Below are 24,364 nucleotides of genomic sequence, written 5' to 3' on the forward strand. Positions count from 1 at the left end.
TTCTTTTTCATTTTTATGTGATGAGAGAGGAAGAACTTCTGAAAAGCTTTTTATCAAGTTGATTTATCAAGTTTTTGGAAAATTCCCATGAAAATTTGATTATTTGATTAAAAAGTACATTAATTGAAATCCTCTGTTTTTCAGAATAAAATAAATATCAATTTTTCTCATACTTTTTTTTTGAAAATGATATTTTTACTTTTATTACAAATTTTCTTTCAGATTAATAGTGTACGATCAGAATATAAAAAGAATAGCATACACTTGATATACTGAATTGATAGAAATGCTCTCATCCTTTATCACACTTTCATGAATTATATTTTTATGCTGGATACGTGTCTTAGTTAGAAAGAAAATGAAAACCTTAATAAAAATTCGATATTAACACTTTCCAGGCATATTCACATATTACTAAATCTCTGCATATGTACACACTTTATAAGTTCAACGTTCTTCGAGAAAAGCTTAATCGGCTTGCAGAGCGAGTTTATTTTCAAAGTATACCAATAATTTGCAGCGTTGTAACAGGTTTTTACATCGTGTCGGCGAACGCCTAGCGAGAGAGAGAGAGAGAGAGAGAGAGAGAGAAATACGTGGCACAAACGACTTTAAAAAAATGTTGCTGAGAAAGCAACGATGCTAGAATTTCGCTTGACACGAAGTCTTCCCCGCTCTCTCGCACACGACGGTAGACGCGATAGAAGGAAAAAAAAGACGGCGACGCTGATGTTGCGCTCGAGGGTTCGTTCGATTTTCCAATAATATACAACTTTAAGCGAGACAAAGTAGCTGCGCACCTTGGCAAAATTTCATATGCGCCGACAATATAATTCGAAAAAGAGATCGTCAAGCTTCTTATTTTCAGATGATATTTTGCGCAACGCGTATGTTCATGCACATACACGTGGCACTTTCTTTAACAGAAAGGTGGTTATAAGATGGAAAAGATGAGAAAAGAGTGTTCTATGGTGAGAGGGGTAGAGTGAGTGAAAATATATTGCCGCGAGAGAAACCTGACAGCCTATACTTATACCGCAGCCGAAAGTTCGCCAAGAATTGTGCTTTCTAATTGAATTATCGTAATTTATGGATCTGATCGAGATTTGTGGCCTGGATTCTCCTCTGGCGAGCTGCTTGCGAACGCTTCATGATTGAAAGTGCAAATTTCGTTATTCATCTCTACACGTCTATCGATATTTTCGTCTTCAGTTTTTAATAATAGACGTTCAAACCAGCCGAAGAACCTTTCTTAATCCGAATCACCTGTTTTTTCGAAGTCCAAGGGAAAAGCTTGCAAGAGCAAAGATTAGGGTTTTCCATATAAAGCGTATTAAGCAAACTGAATAAAGGCACAATCCCCATAAATAAGCGAAACTCCTATTTCATACAGACACGCAGAGAGAGAGAGAGAGAGTGAGAGAGGGGAACTCAAGAAGTTCTCACCGCCGAAAATCAGACTAACTAAGTTCCCCGAAAACTTTCACAATGCTTCATCCCTCCATTTCATAAGTTATAAACTTTTCACGATATTTTACTATATATCCTAACCCCGTACAGCAGCATTATATTTCTCTCTTATTTCTTCCTGACTGACAGTTGTTACCAGCAAATACTTTATCGAAAGAAGACTCTCTTCGAGAGCTAAAATGCATCTACGATATATAATCCTAACTGACAATAGCATAAAAAAAAATTTTTTTTCTTGCGCACCAGCACTCGTCGATAATATCTTTATATAGGGCACAGAAACAAAAGCAGTACTCTCGCGAAAATTAAAGCCGCTAGAGTTGAGTAAAAAAAAACGATCGAGCGCCATTAGCGTGACTCGATTTTTCTCTGCATCCCCCGTAAAGGCTGTTACGTCCGCCTTCATTCAGCGGACTTTATTTTTTCCGTTAATCTTTACTTTCGCAAGCTGCTTCTCATGTAATTATAAATCCAACGCGCTCTTACTTTCGCTAGTTGCATTAATTGACATTTCCTTTTTCTTCTTATTTAATAATTCAGCGGTAGAGCGATTAACATTTGCGAAGTCCTCTTCGCGTTTTAATTATTTTCCAGGAAACAAATATGAACGGCGGCGCGGAAAAGCTAAAATAATAACTCGAAAGAACAAAATGAAAACCAGGTCGAAATATAAGCTACGAAGGTGTGGGGAATTTGCTGATTTTGCTCGTTAGGTCTGTGCTCGGTGGCGGCCGACAGCCACGCAGATAAGGACTTATCTTTTGGGCAAAAGCCTTAATAAATCGTTTTATCTTTCTCTCTCGCTTTACGTACGCGAACGTTTTCTCCCGCGCCGAAACTCTTGCTAACTCTAACCTTTATATCTGCTTTTTTACATTCTATTTTTTTTTGTTAATTTATAGGGATTGATGGACTGAGAATGATGGAATTAGTGATACCTCAACACGTGGTACGTGGACAAAACGTGAGACTCGAGTGTAACTTCAATCTGGACAACGTGATACTTTATTCAGTCAAGTGGTACAAAGATGGCAACGAGTTTTATCGCTTTGTGCCCAGAGAGAAGCCACCCGTTCTGGTGTTCCCTCTGCCTGGCGTTACCGTCGATGTAAGTTTATAATATAATATACACATGCTTTTATCGACTGTTTACCCAGGCGCTTGATGTGTGTCATCACATCTATTAAGGGTTATTATATTGTAAATATTCGGTTCACACCATGGGTTTACAGAGCCGTCTTTCTTCTACCTTCCGAATCTTCTTGGTTTGACGAATTGAAAACTGATAATGATCAGATTATTGTATTACCTAAAGCCAGTGTATTTTTTACAGATCTAAATTTTTATATACTATCGAGCACAAAAAGACGTAATTTTCGAATTTGGTTACCTAGAATTTACCACTTAACTTATATCATATGCCATCGTAAAAAACTAACTGAACGAACAGGAAGAATAGAGAGTGAAGAATTAGCCTCATTTCCTGACAACAGCCTGGATTCTCTCTCTTTCTCTCTCTCCACTGAAAAACCAACAATAAAATTTCGAGGTTGGCGTAGTTAAAAGTCCGCGTCTATTTTATAAAATCAGTGACCTAGAAAACACTTGATTACCGCAGCGTTGGCGAAGGATTCGAGCAAGCAGAAAAAAGAAACTTTTACATCTGCCAAAAGTACTAGAAAAACCACAGAACGTAGATAAGGAAGGATGCAAAAAGGGTTGCACCGGCAGCGTTCGTAAAATATCAAATTAACGTTGGTGGCTTTCTATAGCGTGTAGTCTCTCGCTTTCAGATAGGCACATGCAGCTGGGCACTTTGATAAGAGTACATGGGGGGTCAGAGCGTGACGATGACAATGGGGTGGTGCCGTATATTACGCTTATTATATCTCGAGGGCAATCCTCTAACTCCCCTCCCGCTTCTACGTCATTGAAGCCGCTTTGAGTACCTGGTGCATCAACGCGATCGTTTCACGCCATATATACGCCGGAAACTTTTAATTGATGATGTCTCGTCGTCGTACGACTTTTACGACCAGTCCACATTTTATTGCCAAAGCTCGATAAGATGTCTATCGCTAAGATTTCTGATTTCGCAGCTCATATAATTTTATTCGTCAGCGTGAGTCAGATTCGACATGCATTGGTTAAACATTAAACTCTTACGTTTACAAATTAAAAAGTACGAAAACTAAAAAAGTAGTAAAAACACTTAGTTCCACACTATCAATATATTATTTATTGTACTTAATAAATATTGTAAATTAGATGAAGACACCGAAATTCTAAATGAAAATAAATGGAACTCGAATACGCAATGTACAACTATTAACGTGTGCACACGTAGTAATCTGACGTAAAGGAAGGTAACAGTTTCGGAGAGCAGATTTCGACAGAGGATTTATCCAATCTCTTACATAATACAATCAATTACAGAGACTGTGTTACAGTCATAGATGGAAGCCCGAGTAAACATCTAAAATAATTACTTTTTCCCCTGCATTTATGTTCACCCCTCAATGTACGCAAGCCCAACATTAGTTTCGTCACCACCCCTATAAATCGGAGTCATCTGTCGCTAGGGCCACCCACAGTGAGAACGAGATCCGCGAAAAATTGCCGCTGGCAAAGTGTATTACGCTTCTCCCTTTGAGCTACTGTATAAAAATAAAACTCGACCGAAAAAATGAAGAGTAGGTTTTAAAGAGCCTGAAAAGTGTTGCGCGCACGAAGCTTGACCCCGAAAAAAAAGCCGCTCTCGCAGTCGTTATAATTATAAGCAGTAAGCGGTGAAAGAAAAATCAACGTTGCTTTAAAATGCAAAACGGAAATGAATGTCTCGCGTGGCAATTAACGCGATTGAATTAACGAGGCAGCTCGTCGCCTCACTCTCGGTTAATTCGTGTAAATACATTTTCGACGGCTTATTAGTCTGCATCACCCTCTCGGTTCGTCGTCATATCGCGGTTTCCAGGGTTTCCCGCTTCTGCCTTCTGCCTTAGTGAGAGGGGAGAGATGACAAGCGCGTGATTTCGCCCCCTCCTTTTTGTTTTAAGGGTATATGCTTTTAGGGGGAGTAGTCCGGTCTTTTTCTTATTTTTGCGGCTGACGTTTTTCCTTTTTTTCGAGTGTTCTCTCTTTCCTCTCCTCGGCGCCCAAATGAGACTCTTAAGCTTTTGAGATATCGCGGAATTTTTTGTGTGCAATTTTTGCGTTCGTCGCTCTTTCGCTCGTTCTGGCTTTGGCACTTTTATAGGTCGAATTCGAGAGTTATTTGACAGAATCGCTTTTGAGAGCTTTTTCAAAAGGGCTATAGCGCATCAGATTTTATGATGCCTCGATAGCTTTTTCAAATAGTTGCTTGCCAAAGGGATTCATTCAGAAACATACCTCGTGTGTGTATGTGTGTGTGTCAATCATTCAAAACGAGAAAATAATGATATATTTTTTGTATTTTGGAAGAAATAAAAATAAAATGAATCACGGCAAAGCGTGCGATAAAAATTTGAGAGCTGGAAGAAAACACTTTTATGACTCATTCGACTTTTGTGGTACGTCGTTAATGCGTACGGCGAAGTGCTTCTACGAGGATTCTTGAAAACTTTTGGCAACGCGTTGTAAAAGCTAGTCATGTGTGTAAGCTTTCATTGGAAAAAAAAACAATTGTTCATCGACGAATGTATTGATTTACAAAAAGAAGAATATGCGCTAAACCAACAATTCTTAAATAAAAACTCGTTCGAACCAGTGAGTAAATTGAAGCGAGTCGCTTGGCAAAAGTTGAAAAATAGATTAAAATGAGAATTGATAAGGAGGCATAAAGATACATTACAGACGCAGCACGGGCAGCACGGGCGCGATAACCGGGGCACGTATAACGGGCGGGATGTATATAGCCTCTCGCTTTGCTCGAGGATTGCTAATGAATAATTGAAGCGACAATCCTGTTAAATGTTCCAGACGAGACCTTTGAACGTAAAAATTTAATGGATGTTTCATGTATTTCTATACTCTGTGTATACCATCGCCGCGCGCTGAATGTTTTAACGATCGTGAGCGTGATAATCAAATTCCTGAAAACGCAATACCTTTTTCCGGAGATTCGTCCAATACGATTCTTTGAATATTCATCAAACTAATAAATGCTTGCCTATAATAGCGATAGTTGCTTTTTAATAATAAGAGCGGTTAAGACTCTGGCATCCTAATTCGTTTGACTGCGTCGTATTGACGATGTATTACTCTTGACCGTGTTAACGAGCTTTACAGTGTTAAGCTCGTAAAACAAATTACACAATCGAGAATACAGGATGAATTTCAGCCGCAGAGGGAAACTAGCTGGCGTTCAACCATTGATTTTTCTTTTTTCCGTGTGCCACGTCGATACTGACTGGCGATACACCTGCAAATGAAAAAGAAAGCCAATTGGCTTGTCAATAAAAACAACTGAAATAGGATTTGATGTTTACCTCAACGTTCAGTTCAGCAAACTGAAACCCACAAATATACATGTCTCATTTCTCCATCTGTCTGTTTGCAGATCCACAACTCGACCGAGAGATCTGTAGTGCTGAATTCGGTGAATCTCATGAGCTCCGGTCGATACAGGTGCGAGGTGTCGGCTGAGGCGCCTGCCTTTCAAACTGTCTCCGATCACTCCGACATGCTCGTTGTTGGTAAGTTATTCATTCCTGAGTCGAGTTTCGCGCGTAAAATTGGATTTGAATTCTCGCGAACGATGGCATCGCTATATCTAGACTTTAAATAGGCAATAGACCTTAATGAAATTTGAGAGACGCGAATATTAAAGACGAAAGACGACTTTGATTCGATGTAATTCTTCACACATTTTCGGTGTGACATATTTCAAGAGATTTAGTGAATTTATTATGGCTTTTTTAAAACTTTCATGTAGCTTTCCAAATTTGTTTATTTATTTAAAATAATCGATTTACTAGATCAATTGGGTTTCTCTCAATTTTGATAATTTGCTTATCTTCCGCGTTCGATTGCATTTACATTGATTATAAGTCCAGCTTTAACTGATGAACTCTGCCACTAGAAGCGTGAAATTTAATTAATAATAATCTGAATACCAATAGATGAGAATTCAGTCACGTGCGCGTTGTATGAAAACTCAACACCTCTCTCTCTCTCTCTCTTTCTCTCTCTCGTTCTCGTCATTCATCCGCTACGTTTGTGCTTACTGCTTTGCACTTACACATATCAAGTGCGTATTATCAAATCGTTTGCTAGATTAGTAATTAAAATTTCTCACGCAAGACTGAATGTATATTATTCTAGTCGGTAGAACGTGCGTATAAACAAGATATCATAATGAAGTCTTTGAAGAAGTAATCGATTACTAGTAAGATTAGGTAGATGAATGCAAAGTACACTCTAAATTATACCAGAATGCAGTTAGAGCTGAAATATACAATGGTACTTTTTCCCCTTTAACGTTACTACTTCGAAAAATTGGGGAAAAGGCTTATTTACAGCTTAAAAAATGAGTCAAGCACGATGATTATTGATTTAAGATTCAGATTGCGACACGAAAGAAAACAACCAGAATAATAAAACTCAACACGCTATCGATACCCTTTGCAGCTTTTATATGATATGCTCCAGCTGTACTCAATTAAATTTACTGCTAAGCTATATTTTCATGTTAGGGTGGTTTGAGGAAAAAAAAACATATTATCTTATACAAGCAAGAGTATCTTTACTCACGATATTTGGCAGTCTATCGCGATAGTATACGAGTATTATGGTTACTGGCCAAATAAAACTTCGCCTGACACGGAAACCTTACTCCGTTTATTTTTTCTATTTATAATAAACTCATCCCACGAGAGAAAAGATGATCACGCACGTAGTATGTTGTTTGTAAGAAAAAACAAGCGACCGATAAAGTCAGTTGGTCCTATTGTACGCGTGTTTGGTATGTGTCCGCATGCGTATAATGTCACGCATTAGAGAGCAAATGTAACGCTGATTTACGGTCAGCGTCGGCGGTCTAAGGGTATACCTACATATACGCACAGAATGTGTATGCAGCCATGCATAAGGGCAACTATAGAGCTATGACTTTGTTCGCGATTAATAGCCCGCACACACGCACGCTAATTGATATTGGCAGCGTGGAAAATCAACCTAATATCCGAATTATGCCACAGACCGCGAGTACTACTCGGAGGTGGCCCTCTACTCATTGTTACAGTGATTAGAGGGATGGATAGGCATTGTTGGCTTTAACGGAAACCGAATGCTTTCTTCTTGAAAATGGATGATCGAATGCATTCGAGCGAGGGCAAGATACGATAATGAACTTGTAAATTATTTTGCAGCACTACCAGAAGAAGGGCCCGTCATAAATGGACGACAAGGCAGGCAACGCTACCAAGTTTCCGATGTCGTGCGGTTCAATTGTACGTCCGCAAAGTCCAAACCCGCTGCGATGCTTAGCTGGTTCATCAATGGCGAGCCGGTAAGTGCACGGAATTTTCGATCGCAGCACTCCCGTACTTTCGCTCTTGCGATTATGGCAATTTACCGGGAATGACAGTTATTAAAGGACCGCCCTAGCTTTCGTTTCATTTTTCATAAAAGCCTGTTGTTTTCTAAACTACTGCCACGCCTACTACAAGCTCTCCCGTGAATTTCAATGAGTTTATTCGGGAAAAAGTGTAATAACTGGCAATTTCACAGGAAGATTGTTGATCAACATTGTGCATTCCTTTGTTCAAAATTACGAAATAAAGCCCTTTGTTTGTCGTTTGACCGCGACGGAGAATCGCGCTTGATAAATTAAAGGCCGAAAAAGCTTCATCAAAACTTTATTGCGACTGAATTTCTCCAGGCCGTAAATTGCCATGGATGTATAAATGGTCAAATAAATGCACACAGTCAAAAGCAAACTATTTGTTTTGGCAATAAGTAATATTAATTAAATCGCGAAATCCCCCGGCCAGTAATAAATCTGAATCAGTCGCTCGTGATTGAAAGTCAGAACTGTCAAAAGATTTATTTGTCATCAAGGCATATACGATGACGACGGCAGCAGCAAAAAAAAAAAATGAATATTTAAAGCGCAGTGTGAGCGCGCGAGGGCAACGTGTTGTCAAAGCTGGGACAAGCCGATCAATCATAAATTTCATACGGCGTGTTGTAATTTTAACTTTTTTAATAAAGCCAATATTTGGACTTGGCCGAGCTTTAGCTACGAAATTAAAACACGAAAAGTATCAGGACGCCCAGCGTATAGCCCACCTCGAGCTAGCGCATGTACAGAATACACACATTCCACATACTCGTATGAATTATCGGATGGCCGTTATTCGTCATCCTCTGCTACTACACTGTCTGCGGCGTAGTTCAAGCGGATGGCTTTGCGGGATATATTTGCGAGTCATTTCCGAGAGATGCGCGAGAAAAACAAATTGACAAAACCATTCCCGTTACTTTTCTTCTCCGCAATTTATGTCGGCGAGAACTTATTTAATCGAGACCGCGGTTTTAATCTATTCACGAATTAAAAAATGATGATTGGTTTGGCAGGTGGATCAGCCCTTATTGCGAGGACCGTTTATAACGGAGGTGGACCGCGAGGGCCTGGAGACGACGGTATTGGGTTTGGAGTTTCGGATACGGGATAAGCACTTCAAGCGAGGCGACATGAAGATAAAGTGCCTCGCCACCATTGCCTCGGTCTACTGGAAAAGTAACGAGCTCAGCATCGAGGGCTATCGAGCCGAGCAGAATCGTGCCCCGGTCATGGAAAGCCGCGAGACCAGACCACAGGGTCACACGCGAGCTGAACACATATTGGGTAATTTTCCTCTCTCTGATCCTCCTATCTCCTTTTGCTCTAGCTTTATCTCCTTCTCGTCCCTTCTTTTGCATAGCAATTGACGCACACATCGAATATACCAATTGGCGAAAAGGGTGCAAATTAGAAAACGCTCAGAGACGCGGGTGTACTTTATCTTTGTCGTCCTCTTTTTTGCCGCAAAACACAAATTGTCGTTATATTTTTCAGCCGTCGGGAGGAAACGACTCACGGCGGCGGCACGAGATAAAAGCATTCCTTTGTTTTCTTCACACGCCCGCAGCGGAACTGACGAGAGTAATGAACGTTAATTAATGTCCGCCGCGCTGCTCTGGCTGTCGATGATTAGCCACTTGTTTTGCGATGTGACGTGATAGTTCAATCGATACACACACGCACACGCGCGCACATGTATTTCATCCGTACAAATGCATAATTTCCGTTTGGACTTTATTAACGCCCGCTGAACTCTTGCCATTGAGTTATTATTTTAATTCCAGATATATCATTTTAAGCGATTTAATTTTCTTGATAAATATCCGTCGTAGCGCGAATGACGAATAATTGTAATGTATGGCGTGAACGCAAATTGAATACATGTAATTGTCGGATTTCTTCAAGGTTTAATTGAATCAATATAGACGGTACAGGTCATTAAACCAAGCGGAAATCTCACAACAATATTCTCACCTCGTGTGTATCCAGCCGGAAAAAGCAATTTTGCCGCAACAGCTGCAAAGCTCGCGTGCCGCTTCGAAACTTCGGAATCGCTTAATTTTGCCCGACCGAAAACTTAATGACCTGCTGCACATACATTTTCCAAAAACGTACGCGATGGTCGTTTCCTAATACAGTGAAGCAATTTATGTCCGAGACAGAAAAGAATCAGCAGCAGCAGCAGCAGCAGGGAGAGCGAGTGTAATTGAATAGGTGACCAAATAATTTGCGTCTGACCAATTAGCGAGATAGAGCAGTTTGATCCCTTCGTTAATTTGGAAGGAGGAGATGAAACCTCGTTATGCGAGCACGCGTCCTCTTCGCCGCTTGATCCTGTGCCCGCGTTATAACCAAGGGCATTAAAACGTGCCGTGGCTATTCTCGCGCTAAACGAACCGACGCACAAATACCGCTATCAAGCCGAGAGCGACCTCACCGGACTTTTGTTAGCCGACAATTACGGATTTTCCAACGGGTCGAGTTGACTTATTTTTTCCACGGCTATATCGACCGATAGACGGCGTGTTTGTTCGCGGTGTCGAGTTTTACAAATACACTTCCGCGCACTGCGATTTCGTACATCGTGCGTCTGCGTGCGAGCTAGCTGCGAATTGCGCCTGCGGTTATTCTGAAGCATGCGCTTTATTTCGTTGGAGAATGAGAGTACTCGGTCGAAAATAACGTTTCACAAACGTCACGCTTAACTTTAAATTGCCCGAGTATAATACAGTTGAATCTAATTTTGAGATGCGTGCATGCAGATATTTTCTATCCTTACAAAAATAATTCATTGCAAATCTTATTTCGTAATAGTTACATCCGCGCGAATATATTTTTTACAAAAGTTAACTAATTAGTCGTCTTATCTCGTTCTATATCTTTCTAATTTACGTAATGTAAAAAGGAATTTTTAAATCTCACAAGAGCTCCAAGGGGAGTTGCTTACTCCGACGAGTTGTGCGATTATACAGACAAATTCATTAGGATGCGGCTCTTTTCGCAATCAAATTTCTCGCGCACCACGGTTCAGAAAATTATTGATTAAAATATAATATTACAAGTTGTAAATAATAAAGAGTTCAAAATTTTCCGAGGGATCTTGACATTGGAATCGTGGGATTATCATTTCTTTTCCGAAAAAAATGCGAATAAACTTTATTACTGAAGAAGTAGACGTTTTTAGATATTCCACGCGTCTAGAGAAAATGTAACTCAGATGCAAGAGGTTCCACGACGAATTCAGATGTGCGCGCGAAATATTGATGCGCGAACCCTCACATGCATACATAATCGAGACACGTAGCAGAGATTAAAACTCTCGTTAGATTAAAATATAACGCACAAGTTGCTATCAGTGTTGCAAGTAAAAAGGCTTTTAGTTTAATTATTCAATTACAAAACAAAATTGCTTTTTTGTAGAAAACAACGGAATACATTCGCGTAAGGACATTTATTTCATATTCCTCTGAAGTAAACTTTCACAGTATAAACGTACGAGTTAAGTTCTATATGGCCGTCTGTTTTGAATTTATAAAAAACTATATATTTGCAAGACGAAAATGCTCCCTATTTTCAATTCAATTTTCAAGCATTATGCAGTTTGAAAATGTTTTATGTAATGTTCATGTAGATATACTCAAAATTCATATCCCGCGTTTATAGAATGAAGAATTTACATTACAAATTCACTTCTTCGTGCCGGTATACGCACATAATTTTTTTTCTATAAAACAAATGTACGGGCGAATAGAAAATCGTATTTTTCGCATATTTTTATATTAAGCCAATCTTGACAAGAAAATGAATCTTCCAGCAATATTCAAGCAATATTCTCTCTCTTTCTCGCTGACAAACAGTTTGTTTATTCTTTCAATCACTCGGCTTGCAGCGCTCGTCTTAAACAGACGTGCGCCGAAACGCCACCCAAAAATCTGAGCAACTGATAGCAATAAGTTATATAATATATATATATATATATATATATATATATATATATATATATATATATAAATAACCGATAAAATAAGTCTCGCGTGAAGCGTAAAATAAAATTATCAACATATCCATTTAAAATTTAACATTAAAACCAGCTATCATGGTTGCAAACAATCAAACAGTGCCGACATCACCAATAATAAACAACACGGAAGAATAAAGTGAAGTGAATGCTGTGCAAAACGAAAGATTCGTAAATAGCCAGGAATAGGAAGAAAATAGAATAATTAAGAAACATCAGAGATTACTGGCTAGGAATTTTCAACAACGTAGCTGTTGAACTAAGCAACAAATTTTTAAGAATTGGAAGTTAAAGACGAAGACAGAACAAGCAAAGTAAATACAACGCGAGTAACGCTAACAGACCTCAAATCGCCAAAACTACCGCCGATATTCATAAGTGGCGTTTTAAATATTAGTATATTTACAGATCTCGATAAAATCGCTAAAAATGCATACAAAATCAAAGACCTAAACAATAATTTCTTTTTTATTATTCCTAGTTTATTTACAGCCTATCTAACATATTGAGACAATAAGTAAATGTTATTACAATTTGGGTATATGAACATGAAATTCAGAGAATTTCATGAAAAATCCAGTGTTCTATTTCTTATTTTTAGTTTTAAAGCGTGCATGTATCAAATAGATTAGGATTTATTTATGTATTCATAAATTTATATTTCTTGAGTTTGGTGTTAGTGACAGATGTCTTGAGAAGTTTGCCGATAAGTTTATTTAGATGATATTTGAGTATGGAGTTATATTTTTCATAAAATTTCACAATTTCTTCTTTTATTATTGGAACCTGCAGATCGTTTCTTATAATTTCATTTGGAACGAGAGCCATGGGGCTCGTACGATACTACGTAAGATTCTCAAAAACATGAAGCCCTCACTTGACTTAAATGATTCAAAACAAAAAATAAAATTGTATAATCACAAAGTAAGAACAATTTCTAATATTAAACGAAACAACCATTGCTACTAATTTTTAGAAATAAAAACTAATGAAAATCAAAAAAATATACGAAATTACAAAATTTATGTACCAAAAACAAAGTATAATTAGTTAATTAAAGAACTTATAAAAATTATTTTATAGAAAGAAATACGGATATAAACAACTACTCGGAAAATGAAACTGGTATAGAAGTATTTCACTGTTCATTCTGAAAAAAAAAATAAAACAACCCTAAAAATTGTCTTCTCTCATTTTAAAAGCTTACATGATGTGGATAAAAATAATTATTAATAAAGCACTTACATTTACTAAACATCTTTGAAAGCTTATTTACCCCCCTTATTTAAACGAAGTAATTACTAATTTTACAATCAAAAACAGAGCCCAGGACACTATAAAATTACTAAAAAATTACTAAAGGAATTACCTCTGAAAGCCAAAGGATTGAATAATTAATTAAAGATACTATAGTGATAAATATAACATTTCAGCTATCTTATTTTCCTGCTGTATGGAAAATAGCAATCATCATACTCATCCCTAAACTAGATATATCATTCGAACTTATTGCGTCCTACGAACCAATCAGTCCATTTCCTACACTCAAAAGTCTGCAATTATCATAGTACCATAGAAGAAATTAGCAGAGTACCCATTAAAATCCGGAATGCTTTTGAAAAATAAAAAAAAAAAAAGAACGAATATTGCGATGCAGTATTTTAAAATGTAGCCGAACCATTTTATAAAGTCTGGCACAAAGACTTATTGTATCAACTTAATAAAATGAATAGAAATTTCAAGATTAAAATAAAAAAGAAAACCACTAAGCTGTATCCAATAAAAATTGGAATTTCTAGATAAAGCTCTACTATGGTTCAAACAATAGAGATCAATAATAAATGAAATAAAGTCAATTTAGGTAAGCTACAGCTTAAAGAAAGACAATTGTCATTCATTATATATGAATAAAAATTAATGCCTCAAGGAGAATGAGCTAAATACCGTGGGATGCATTTAGATTAACGACTAACATGGAGAATTCACATTTGGACTAAACGTAAACAACTGAATCTACAGCTGAGAAAATTCTACTGGTTTTATACAAAAAACAGAAAATCCAAATCATTGATCAATAGTATATTACTAATATATATAAATGTATGATCAAACTAGTATGAATACATGGGATTTAAGTCTAAGGTACAGCAGCAAATTATCAGCAAATCATCAGCAAATCAGCAATCATTGATATCATTGTAGGATTCCATAATAAGTCTTTAAGATCCATTACAAATGTATAGTGATTCGTTTCACATTTTCTTTAGTTTTTTTATACTGATCATTGGAAAAGTATCTTTATGAAATATGCATTTCAAATTACAATTTTACCCATTTTTAAGATCATTGTCTTACTGCTATTCTATACTTATTGTCGTTAAATAGATTACAAATATAATTGGAATATAAAAAAAAATTTTTCAATAAATAAATATGCTCTATCATCGGAAGACAATACTCATCAGTAGACTACACAAAAGACAATCGGTATAAGCGTAAAAATAAGCACCCCTACGGAGATTTAACATTTTATAGCACCAAATAAATACCTCCGTGACGCGTAACTGTGAAGCTATAATAAGTGCAGTAATGCCAGTATGCACACATGCACACACGCACACACACACACACATATTAGGGGGTTCCCTCTGCTCGTTTTGCTCTCCAGCCCCTATAGAAATTTTAACACACGTAGAATATATTATACGTTCATCTCTGGGAGTCGTCAAAAAAAGAACTGAAAAAATAAGAGTAAAGAGTGAGAGAGAGAGAGAGAGAGAGAGAGAGAGCTCGCAAGCGGAAAAAAGAACTTGGGGCTCTTGTTTTTAGAGTCTCGCACATCCTCGCACACGGCAATGAAAACAGCAATCGCAAACGTCCCCTTTGGCTCCTGACGAGTGTGTTGTGCAGGAGTATATACATATATATATGTACATTTATACGTACATACTCGAGTGGCGCGAGAAATGCCGTTTTTTTTTTTTATTTTTTGGGCTGCAAAAAAAAAAAGAGAATGCGAGAAAGAAAGTTCCCTTTGTATGCGGCGAGAGTAAAACAAATTTTAATTAAAGTCTCCCTCAGCCTCAAGTGACTTTTCTCACGTTTCCTCCTCGCAAGCTATATTGCCCATTGCGCGCATTGTGTATAAACTTTGCGACTAAAGAGAGTTGACTTTTGCAGCAGGCAGCAGCAGCAGTAACAGCAGTGGCAACCAGCCGAGGATTTTCATATCCGGCCTCTCGCTGCTGATCGTTAGCATCTACTCTTCGCTACAACAACTACTGTAAGAACGGGCGATATATACAAGAGGAAGCTGTATGCTAAGTCGAGTGAAACTTTGTTGCAAAATTATCTCACCGTTCGAGCAAAACAAATAAAAAGACTTTGTACGTGTGAAAGTGAGTGATTCGACGATGCAAATACACATATACACATACACAGAGAATGCGAGAGTACTATACGTATTATGTATATTTGAACGTTATTTATATTTTTATATGCCTAGTCGAATGTGAATACAATTCTGCGAGATATTTGGAGAATGATAGGGAGAGAGAGACAGAGAGAAAGTTTCCGATTGAGTGAATTTTCTAGTTTTTTTTTCCGGAGTTCTCCTTGGTGAATATGGCTTTTGATCAAAGTCTGTTTTTATTTGTTGATTGAGAGAGGTATATAGTAATGAATGGAGCTTTGCTTTTTCGAAACCAATAGAGATACCAGACTTTGATAAACCCACGAATTAAAGATCTGGTACAAGTTTTTTTCTTTTTTTAATAAAGAACCATACTACTCGGAAAAAGTTCTTTCTATAAAAGATTGATGGCATGCAATAATTGAAAAATTCAATATTCATTGCGGAAACTTCGGAAAGAGTTCGTGGATTGCACCTATGAAGCAATTGATGGATATTTCAAGTTTGCGATACACAGTTGAAACGTGGATTTTAAAATAAACAATGTTAACCTGTCAATATCTTTTAACAGTGTCTATATACAGTGGCGTGCGTAAGTTTCTGGCTAAAACAATTATTTAAAATTAAAAATTTTGCAGCTCCGTTTAAAATTGTCGTTGAATATTTTAATAAAAAAATAAAAAAAATAAAAAATTTTAATAAAAAATACCGGCGGGATATAAAGGGTATTGCTTTACTCTTCAAAATGAGTCTATGTGCGTTCTTCTACGATCATTTTAGACGGAGCTGCAAAACTTTAAATTTTAAATGATTTTTTTTGGACAGAAACTTATGCACGTCGCTATGTATATATATAACAAATAACAAGAAGTCTTCGCGTTATAAATTATGAACGATGAGACTGTGATAAATAGTTCAGAACATAATTTCATGCAACGAAGAATTTTCAGAACATTCATGCAAATACAATATTTTTTGTCAAACATAGATTCCAATGATTTCAACAGTGTATCATGAAATATATATAATGCCAAATTAATTACTTCGTTACATATATAATATAGTTATTTTAATAACGAAAGAAAATTGTAAGAAATCGATCATTTTAATGAGTCACTGTATAAATAAAAGTCAAATATTTGCCTTGAGATATATAGAAATGCTTGTTCATTGTTTGCCTCAGTGCATGTCAAATTTATCGACTTCACGAAGATAAAATACTCATCATTAAATACTGATATTGTTCCGCACATTTTCACAACGTTGACACTCTTAAACTATGTGGATTCAAGACAAATGTTATTGAGCAAAAAATCATTTATCTATATGTAGCACTGAACTCCATGAATTATACTAAACTTTCTATACTAACTTTCACTTTGAACTTATTAATTCTAGCATCCAAATAAAATTTGTATAGTGCTCGAGGTATTAAAAATCTAATTGAAAAGTAATTTATGCTGTAAAATTGATGATCAAATAATGACCTAAAAATAACCATTTCTTTTAATTTATTTTTCTATGATAAAAAAACCTTTCTTCCAATTCATATTTATAATTGAATAATTCTCAATATGAGTTTACTAGGAAAAAAAAATTAATAAATAAAAGCTGTACTTGTATTGAACCATGTTGATAAAGTAGATTATAAATGTAATTTACAATGCACTGAAGTGAACATGTTCAAATCTAAAGGTTTATTAAAGAAAGAACTAAATTTCATTTCACTTGGTATGCTGCGTATAAAACACATTCGGTGCGCAGAAAAATCCAATCGAATTGGAGCGTATTTAACTATAGACATATCAACGTATGTACATATTATTGTAAGTTTCAAATATGCCGTAAACAGTTTTTTTATTTGAATTTTAAACAAGAAGCCTAATTATTGTAGGCATCTTCCAAAAATTGTAAAAAGTAGATACACTTTGTTTATTTATGTTTCATTTTACGAATGTATAAAATTAATATCACTATAAGTCCTTTTTCTTTATGGCTTTATTGAAAATGATATTGATATCAATAGGTAACAATTATTTTTTTATATCAAGGTTGACGAAATATCGGAATGAAAAAATATGCATCGTAAATGAACAAAGTGTAATTCTTTCAAAAGTAAAACATTTCTCGCATTTAGATCTTTAAAATAGTATCAAGAGATAATAATTATCTATGTATAAATAATGTTCCGAACTTGCAGAGGACGAATTGTTCCATCATTTCGTGGACTAAAAGATGATAAGAAAATAATTTACTAAAAGAAGATAAATATTATGAAGAAAATAAAAATTTTTATCGATACTATTGAACTATTACCTGCATTATTGTGACATTACGTTTTTGATGATAGATGCTTCAAACTTCGATAATCTTTATCTATAAAAAATTTATAAAATCGATCCATTTTCCTTCCTCATTCGTGACTGAATTTTTCAAATCACTGCCAGATTCGTAATATTTAAAAGTCAATAATTCTAGTCTGAAAAAACATTGCATTTTTATATGCTATATAGAAACCAAATCTTAAATATGAATAATGTGAAAAAACAGTAGTGTTCAGCGTTTTAAACGCATGCAAAAATCACTAGAACACAGTTCCAATTTCATAAAAATTGATTTTATTATTATCATTGTAAAAAGTACCAATTTATAATATAATTCAATCAATCCACATATTAATTTTGTTATACACTATAGATTTGCACGATTGTCATTTATAAAAATATACGTGATTTGCACTTCAAAGAACAGCATCAATTGTACAGAAATATTATCTTATACAATTGTTGTGTCATCACAAAAACTTTATGTTAATAAGTTTTGCTCACTAATCTAGTCGATACAAGAAGATTTAGGCATAATTCATAATGTTTATTATGAATATAATTTATAGAAACATATACTACTTTAAGATTTTCAACTTAACATTCCTATTTGTTAAATAATAACAAAAAACCGCTTATTTTTATTTTGATCCTACAATGTTCTTATAAAAAAATGTGTAAATATGTAAATAAATATGATGGTTTAATGGTAATTTATAGTCAATAATAAATTTCAATTACCTTACTATATTTAGAATAGTTTTAGATTTTTATTTTATGGTACAAAGAGAATACAGAATACAGTTACATTTTTTGATCATTGATTAAGAAAGATAAAAAATAAGTTCATAATTTTTCCAAAGGGTCTTTGAATTTCACAATAAATAAATAATAGTATAAATTTAACAACAAAAAGCTTAATCTGTTTAAAAGATAGTGAACAGCAATACAAGTTCAAAACTCTATAGTATTAGACAAACATCTGCTTGTAAAAAAAGCATGTCTCGGTCTAATGTTTTCTTTAGATTTATTTGGATTTTTGGCAAAGAAAGATGAAATTTTCATTGGAGCTACTGACATATCTTCTTCATCTGGATCTTCCCATTCTACAAAAATGGCTTTTTCTTCAAGAATTTTTTCAGCAGTAGACCAACTAAATCTGACAAGTTGTGGAAATCCAAAAATTGGGTCAACATTGCTAGCAAGCCAAGATTTAGTAGCTGGATCATTTGGATATCCGCTTCCATATGCTGTCTCATTTTGAGTTTCTTTAAATTGCCATGCTCTCAGCGCATGATCCCTTGAAACTTTAGCACATATACTGGCAGCACTTACAATTGGATAGGTAGAATCAGCTTTCTTTGCCACAGTAATTTTTATTCCAGGAAAAAGAACTTTTAATTTTGCTTGATACTTTTCTGGTGGGCCAACAGTGTCCACGTAAATTTCAGTTATAAAAACTCCAGCATCTATAGTTTTCTTTATTAAGCCGATAGCAGAATTCATAGATATTTCATTAAGAGATGTTTTTGTCCTTCGATACATACAGTTCGCAATATAATTTGGTGAAATGGAATCTATTGCCCATCCCATTTTGTCACCATTGGCACATATTTTGTCAAAAATAGCATCTCTTTTTTGTTCGGTCAAGCTTTTTGAATCAGCACAACCCATGTCAACTAAAATTTCCTTTTTAGACACAGGAGCATATGCAATTCCATAAACCATGGGACCAAGAACAGGACCTCGACCTGCTTCGTCAACACCGAGATGACATGGTTCATCTTTACAAATTGGTGGTACCTGAAATGAAATTAATAATCACTTTCCATAGTCTTTCATATAATCGGCATAAAATTACTTGAAATAAACAAAAATAATAATTTAACAGGCAATATAAAGAAATTCATAATCAAACCAATAATATAATAGTAGCAATAAAATAGCCTAAATTCCTTTAGTTTATAAATAAAATTACCTCAGATTGGTATAGATGATTGATACTATGATCTCGCTTTTTAAAATAACTAGTCAAATCTTCTCTTTTTGTAATTTTGTCATTCTCCAAGTCCTCATGAGATACTTCTGGTTTGATCGCATTTTCAACACTGTTTGGATCACTGTTTTCACTCATTTTTTTTAATTTTGTTCACTGATAACAGCTTGAATAATTTAAAGTAAAATAAAGTAAATAACAAGAAGTAATAACCTTTTGTTAACAATTCATTACAATGCATACCAAGACAGCCACTAAATAGTGAATACTGAATTGCATTAATTCAAGATCACTTTGGCGCCAATGTCAGCTTAACATAAACTCGTTCTCGTCTAGATTTCGTCCGCAAGATCGAGAGGAGTCAGGAGAACAATATAATATCGATATAGAGCTTTAGATGGCGCTGGATACGCGAGAATACTGAATATCAGAAATTCAGAAATCAGAATATTTTACTAACGAATATAAAGCTAGAGCATTATTGATTTTACAATTTTACATTTTACTTTCGGAATTTTCGGAAACTTTCAAATAAAAAAAAATTTTTTTAAAGCCTTTTTTAATTGAATATTTTTTTGGGAAATTTGTATTTATTATTTTTATATTTATAGTACATAAACAATAAAAATATAGTTTATAACTTTAATAATTTTTTTTAATATACATCAAATTACAGTGTAAAATTGTTATTCTTTAAATAAACTCGAATAAAATATAAATATATGGATGTTACCGATATTTAGCAATAATAAATTCATAAGGAGATAAATTATTATTTTACAGTATTAATATTATTTTAAGATAATTAATTTTGATAATATAAATATACAAATCGATAGATTTTTTGTCCATCTATAATTTCTTCATAATAAATATTAGTAACAATCAACTAATTATCAGCCGCAACTTCAAACTTTAATATCTAAAAAAGTGATATGAAATTTGTTTCATCGTAAAATATCAATTAAAAGTTGAGATACATTGGAAAATCCATTTTTGGGGGTGAACTTCGAGGGCGGTTTGCATCCCCTCAAGATGTTTTTCCACCGATAAAAAAAAACACGTATGTCTTATTTTTTCATGAACTATAACATATATTAAAAGAATATTAAAACCGGTGACGGTAAGGTCGGGTTGGAGGAGTTTCCTTGTGATACACCGAACATGACACCGATATGCCAACTGCGCGATTCCTGTACTGCGTATGCGCAACTACACGAAGGTGGTATTTTAATCATGCTTGATTTTCATATCGGCTCTCAGAGAGCCTCTCCATACTAAGGGAATGATGATGATGATGACGTGATGTTCTTACTGCGATATGGTACCAAACGTTATAAAATTTCACTCCTGAGCGATCTCGAAGCGAGCTATTCAATTTGGCTCAACCCGCCCAGCATTAAACGGCCATGGTTATAAAACATACCTAGATTCGTCACGACTTTAGAAAATAACATTTTTTATGGCTCATCCGATTCTTATCACTGTCCGATTCTCATCACTGCTGAAGAGTCTGACTGAAGTCTGACCTGATGATTGATCGTGCGACATTGAAAAACCGCTTTGTTCGGTCAGCAAATTTAAGTTACTTGCTGATAATATTGTTCTTGAGTCTCAATTTTTCATTAACAGTCAGCCACAACAAGACAATGTCTAAAATTAAGGAAGTACTGATTGAACCAGACGTTGCTGGTGTGGTGCGGCGTCTCGCATTGATCGTCGAGATAAATGCAAATGAGGCCATTGAAAGAGAAGATATTTTTAAGATTGGCCTGTCGGGTAAGTTTTTCTTTTGCTTATTTATCATTTCATTTCATTTTTTTAACGTCTGACCTTTGACTCGACTTTTAATTGTTTCCCCACAACTGTTGAAAACTCCTTTAAAGGTTAAGTCTTTTGTAATTTTGAAAACTCCTAGTAGTGATGCAATAAAGTAAATCAATTCGTTATGTTACTTTACGTTATGTTGCTTATGTCAATTTCAAAAGTATGTAGTTTCTAACCGTTCCATTTTCTACTCAAAGAGACATACTTGGTCAATGGTTATTATCTTTGATGTGTTTTGGCACAGGTGGCTCAATGGTCAAGTTACTGACAGAAGGTCTACCTTTGATTTCAACAAACTGGAGCAAGTGGAGATTCTTTTTCTGTGATGAAAGGATTGTTTCCTTTGAGGATATTGAATCAACATATGGTCAGTACAAAGCTAGCTTAATTGGAAAAATTCCTGTCACTGATGATCAATTCATAAAGATTGATCCTAATCTTTCAGGTAATTGATGTATTTTATTACAACTAAACTGTTAAATTTGGAATCATTATGAATACTGTATTATTTACATTTACAAAAATCTAATTTCATCATGTATTTCACTTTTTAGCTGAAGAAGCAGCAAGTGACTACATAAAGAAAATGTCAGTGTATTTTCGACCTCATAGTGTCCCAAGGTTTGATGTTTTGCTTCTCGGAATGGGACCTGATGGACATACTTGTTCATTGTTTCCCAACCACCGACTTCTGGATGAAACTAGTTTTTGGGTGTGTTCAATTAATGACTCACCCAAACCTCCATCATCAAGAATCACATTGACTTTTCCAGTGATTAACAATGCACGAGTGTGCATATTTGCAGCGACTGGATCCAGTAAAAAAGAAATGGTCAAAGTGAGTTTCATTTTCCAAGTTAACATCCATATTCTTGGCTGTACTTTAAAATTATGTTTTTATATTGTTTTAGCGTGTCGTGGATGGTGAAGAAAATTTACCAGCAGCTAAGGTAATGCCCCTTCATGGCAAACTGTATTGGATTCTAGATAAAGATGCTGCAGAAGATTTATAGTTTATTTTATCCATAATTACAACTTTGCGTGATACTACATTCCACTTTATAACTTATTCAATTACACTTATCGGACAACTAATTTTGTATATCTATGTGAGACGATTTTTGTATAATATAGCAATAATATAGATATTTTTTGTATAATATATATATAGCAATGGAAAATGAAAATAGATAGGCAATTAATATATTTAATAGTGTTAAAGCATAACCATCTACTAAAAGAAATTAATAAGTACAGTTGTTGACAGCTGTGCATTGTATAATTTGTTTTATGGCCTATATGTTGTTTTTTTAAGTACTTAAAAATTCATTTTTTAGTGAAAAATTTTATTTTTTATTTCAACTTGTGTAATAACTGATCTGAAGACTGCACTTGAACCTCTGAAAGCTTTAAGATTATATTTATAATAAAATTTTACAAAATATTTATTGTTTGTTATGAGTTTAGTTAGATCAGTTACTATTAAGGTTAAATTACAAAAAAAATTTCTGTATGCATTTAATTACCGTTTGTAAATACACATGGGAAAGAACGATAAAAATATAATGCATTTATTTATGTCCGCATTCACCTATACGTTTATATACCTCAATTCTACTTTATTTATAATTAAATTAAATTCATGGGAGGTAAGGTAAGGTTTATAAATGAATGGTAGATAAAATTTAAAACAGATTTTAGTGGAGGAGTCAATAAGTTACATTTATTTATAGAAAAAAACTATCAATATATATTCAGACACAGAGCCATAAAAAAGAACTAGAAAAAGTCATCGTCTCGCTTTCGCTATGAATCATTTAGTCATGTATAATAACTTCTCGGTTCTGTAAAGCTAAAACTGCCTTCATCACATGTATATTGAATCATTGATCATTGTTATTTTGATTTCAAATACTCTTGTGATTGAAGTTTTCTTTTGTTATAAACACATAATTAATCCAAAATGTATAATAATAAGTCGCTTTTCAATTATACGTATATCATAAAAATAAGATTTTTCTCAAACACCTCGTACAATAATTTCTCGCAGCCTTTTATTATTTTTTATTCCATAGCGAAGATGAACATTTTTTTACTTTTTTCTTGTAAAATTTCAAGAATTAATTATTTCATGTTTCAACAAGATTTTCGATAGGCTAAGCAAGCTGAATTCAGAAACGCTTTTATTTCGCATAAATATCTTTCTAACTACAATGTACAAGAAGTTGGTTTCACAAGATGTTTTATTTCTCTCATTTCATTTTCTTCTTTTAACTAAGGAATGAATGGCGTTGCATTGACAAATGGATTAAACGCGATCAGGTATCAAGAAATTGAATGACAAGCAAATAAATTTAAATCTTTACTTGCTTTGAACTGTATCAAGGCAAAAGAACTATTTTTGTATATTCTATTTGTTCCGCATACGATTCCAAAAAAGATGCCTTGTTAGTTTTACATCACGATTACTTAATGTAGAGAAATAGAGAGACATCGATTGTTGAATTGCACACCAATTATTTTCACGTTTACGCCTTATAATCATACTTATCACAGTGTAAGTATAACTCGATCGCACTACTTTAATAACGTCATCGACCGCCGAGAAATAAAAATCAGTCGATCCCTTCCAAACCTGCTGTACGGGATTCACTTTAAACTAGATTCGCTCCGAACTCTCTTTTCCTAATTTTTTTTACTTTCCACTGGAATAGCTAGAGCGTACTAAAGTGTGTCGAGTTTTCGTAGCTTGCATTCATTAAAAGGAAAC

General features: G+C 34.8%; 3 protein-coding genes across 3 annotated transcripts in view; 2 read left to right on the plus strand and 1 right to left on the minus strand.

Annotated features, from left to right (window-relative positions):
• The window catches only part of LOC131663902 (uncharacterized), a 72,951-nt gene extending 54,551 nt beyond the window's left edge, over positions 1-18,400 (plus strand). The window contains exons 3-7 of the mRNA XM_058934661.1: positions 2,373-2,578; positions 6,011-6,146; positions 7,821-7,960; positions 9,031-9,301; positions 15,216-18,400. Coding sequence (XP_058790644.1) covers positions 2,373-2,578; positions 6,011-6,146; positions 7,821-7,960; positions 9,031-9,301; positions 15,216-15,322 — 860 coding nt within the window. The 3' untranslated portion in view covers positions 15,323-18,400. The remainder of the gene's footprint in view (positions 1-2,372; positions 2,579-6,010; positions 6,147-7,820; positions 7,961-9,030; positions 9,302-15,215) is intronic.
• A 144-nt stretch (positions 18,401-18,544) lies between these two features.
• Positions 18,545-20,114, minus strand: LOC131663960 (ribonuclease H2 subunit A). The gene is made up of 3 exons (XM_058934764.1): positions 20,011-20,114; positions 19,750-19,933; positions 18,545-19,574 (listed from the first exon to the last, which is right to left on the minus strand). Exons 2-3 carry the CDS (start codon positions 19,903-19,905, stop codon positions 18,726-18,728), a joined length of 1,005 nt encoding a protein of 334 aa, XP_058790747.1. The 5' UTR covers positions 19,906-19,933; positions 20,011-20,114; the 3' UTR covers positions 18,545-18,725.
• A 1,135-nt stretch (positions 20,115-21,249) lies between these two features.
• On the plus strand, positions 21,250-24,358 carry LOC131663864 (6-phosphogluconolactonase). Its single transcript, XM_058934582.1, has 4 exons — positions 21,250-21,546; positions 21,839-22,039; positions 22,149-22,432; positions 22,506-24,358. Exons 1-4 carry the CDS (start codon positions 21,300-21,302, stop codon positions 22,605-22,607), a joined length of 834 nt encoding a protein of 277 aa, XP_058790565.1. The 5' UTR covers positions 21,250-21,299; the 3' UTR covers positions 22,608-24,358.
• The last annotated feature ends 6 nt before the right edge of the window (positions 24,359-24,364 follow it).

This window comes from Phymastichus coffea, unplaced genomic scaffold (genome assembly GCF_024137745.1).
Source record: "Phymastichus coffea isolate CEN01 unplaced genomic scaffold, Cenicafe_Pcof_1.1 PCOF00039, whole genome shotgun sequence".
Taxonomy (NCBI): Eukaryota; Metazoa; Arthropoda; class Insecta; order Hymenoptera; family Eulophidae; genus Phymastichus; species Phymastichus coffea.

Coding starts and splice junctions, on each gene's coding strand:
- LOC131663960 (XM_058934764.1), bottom strand. CDS start 19,905: ATGAGTGAAAACAGTGATCCAAACAGTGTTGAAAATGCGATCAAACCA. Junction 19,575..19,749: donor ATCATCTATACCAATCTGAG/GTAATTTTATTT, acceptor ATTTCATTTCAG/GTACCACCAATTTGTAAAGA.
- LOC131663864 (XM_058934582.1), top strand. CDS start 21,300: ATGATTGATCGTGCGACATTGAAAAACCGCTTTGTTCGGTCAGCAAAT. Junction 22,040..22,148: donor GATTGATCCTAATCTTTCAG/GTAATTGATGTA, acceptor TTCACTTTTTAG/CTGAAGAAGCAGCAAGTGAC. Junction 22,433..22,505: donor GTAAAAAAGAAATGGTCAAA/GTGAGTTTCATT, acceptor ATATTGTTTTAG/CGTGTCGTGGATGGTGAAGA.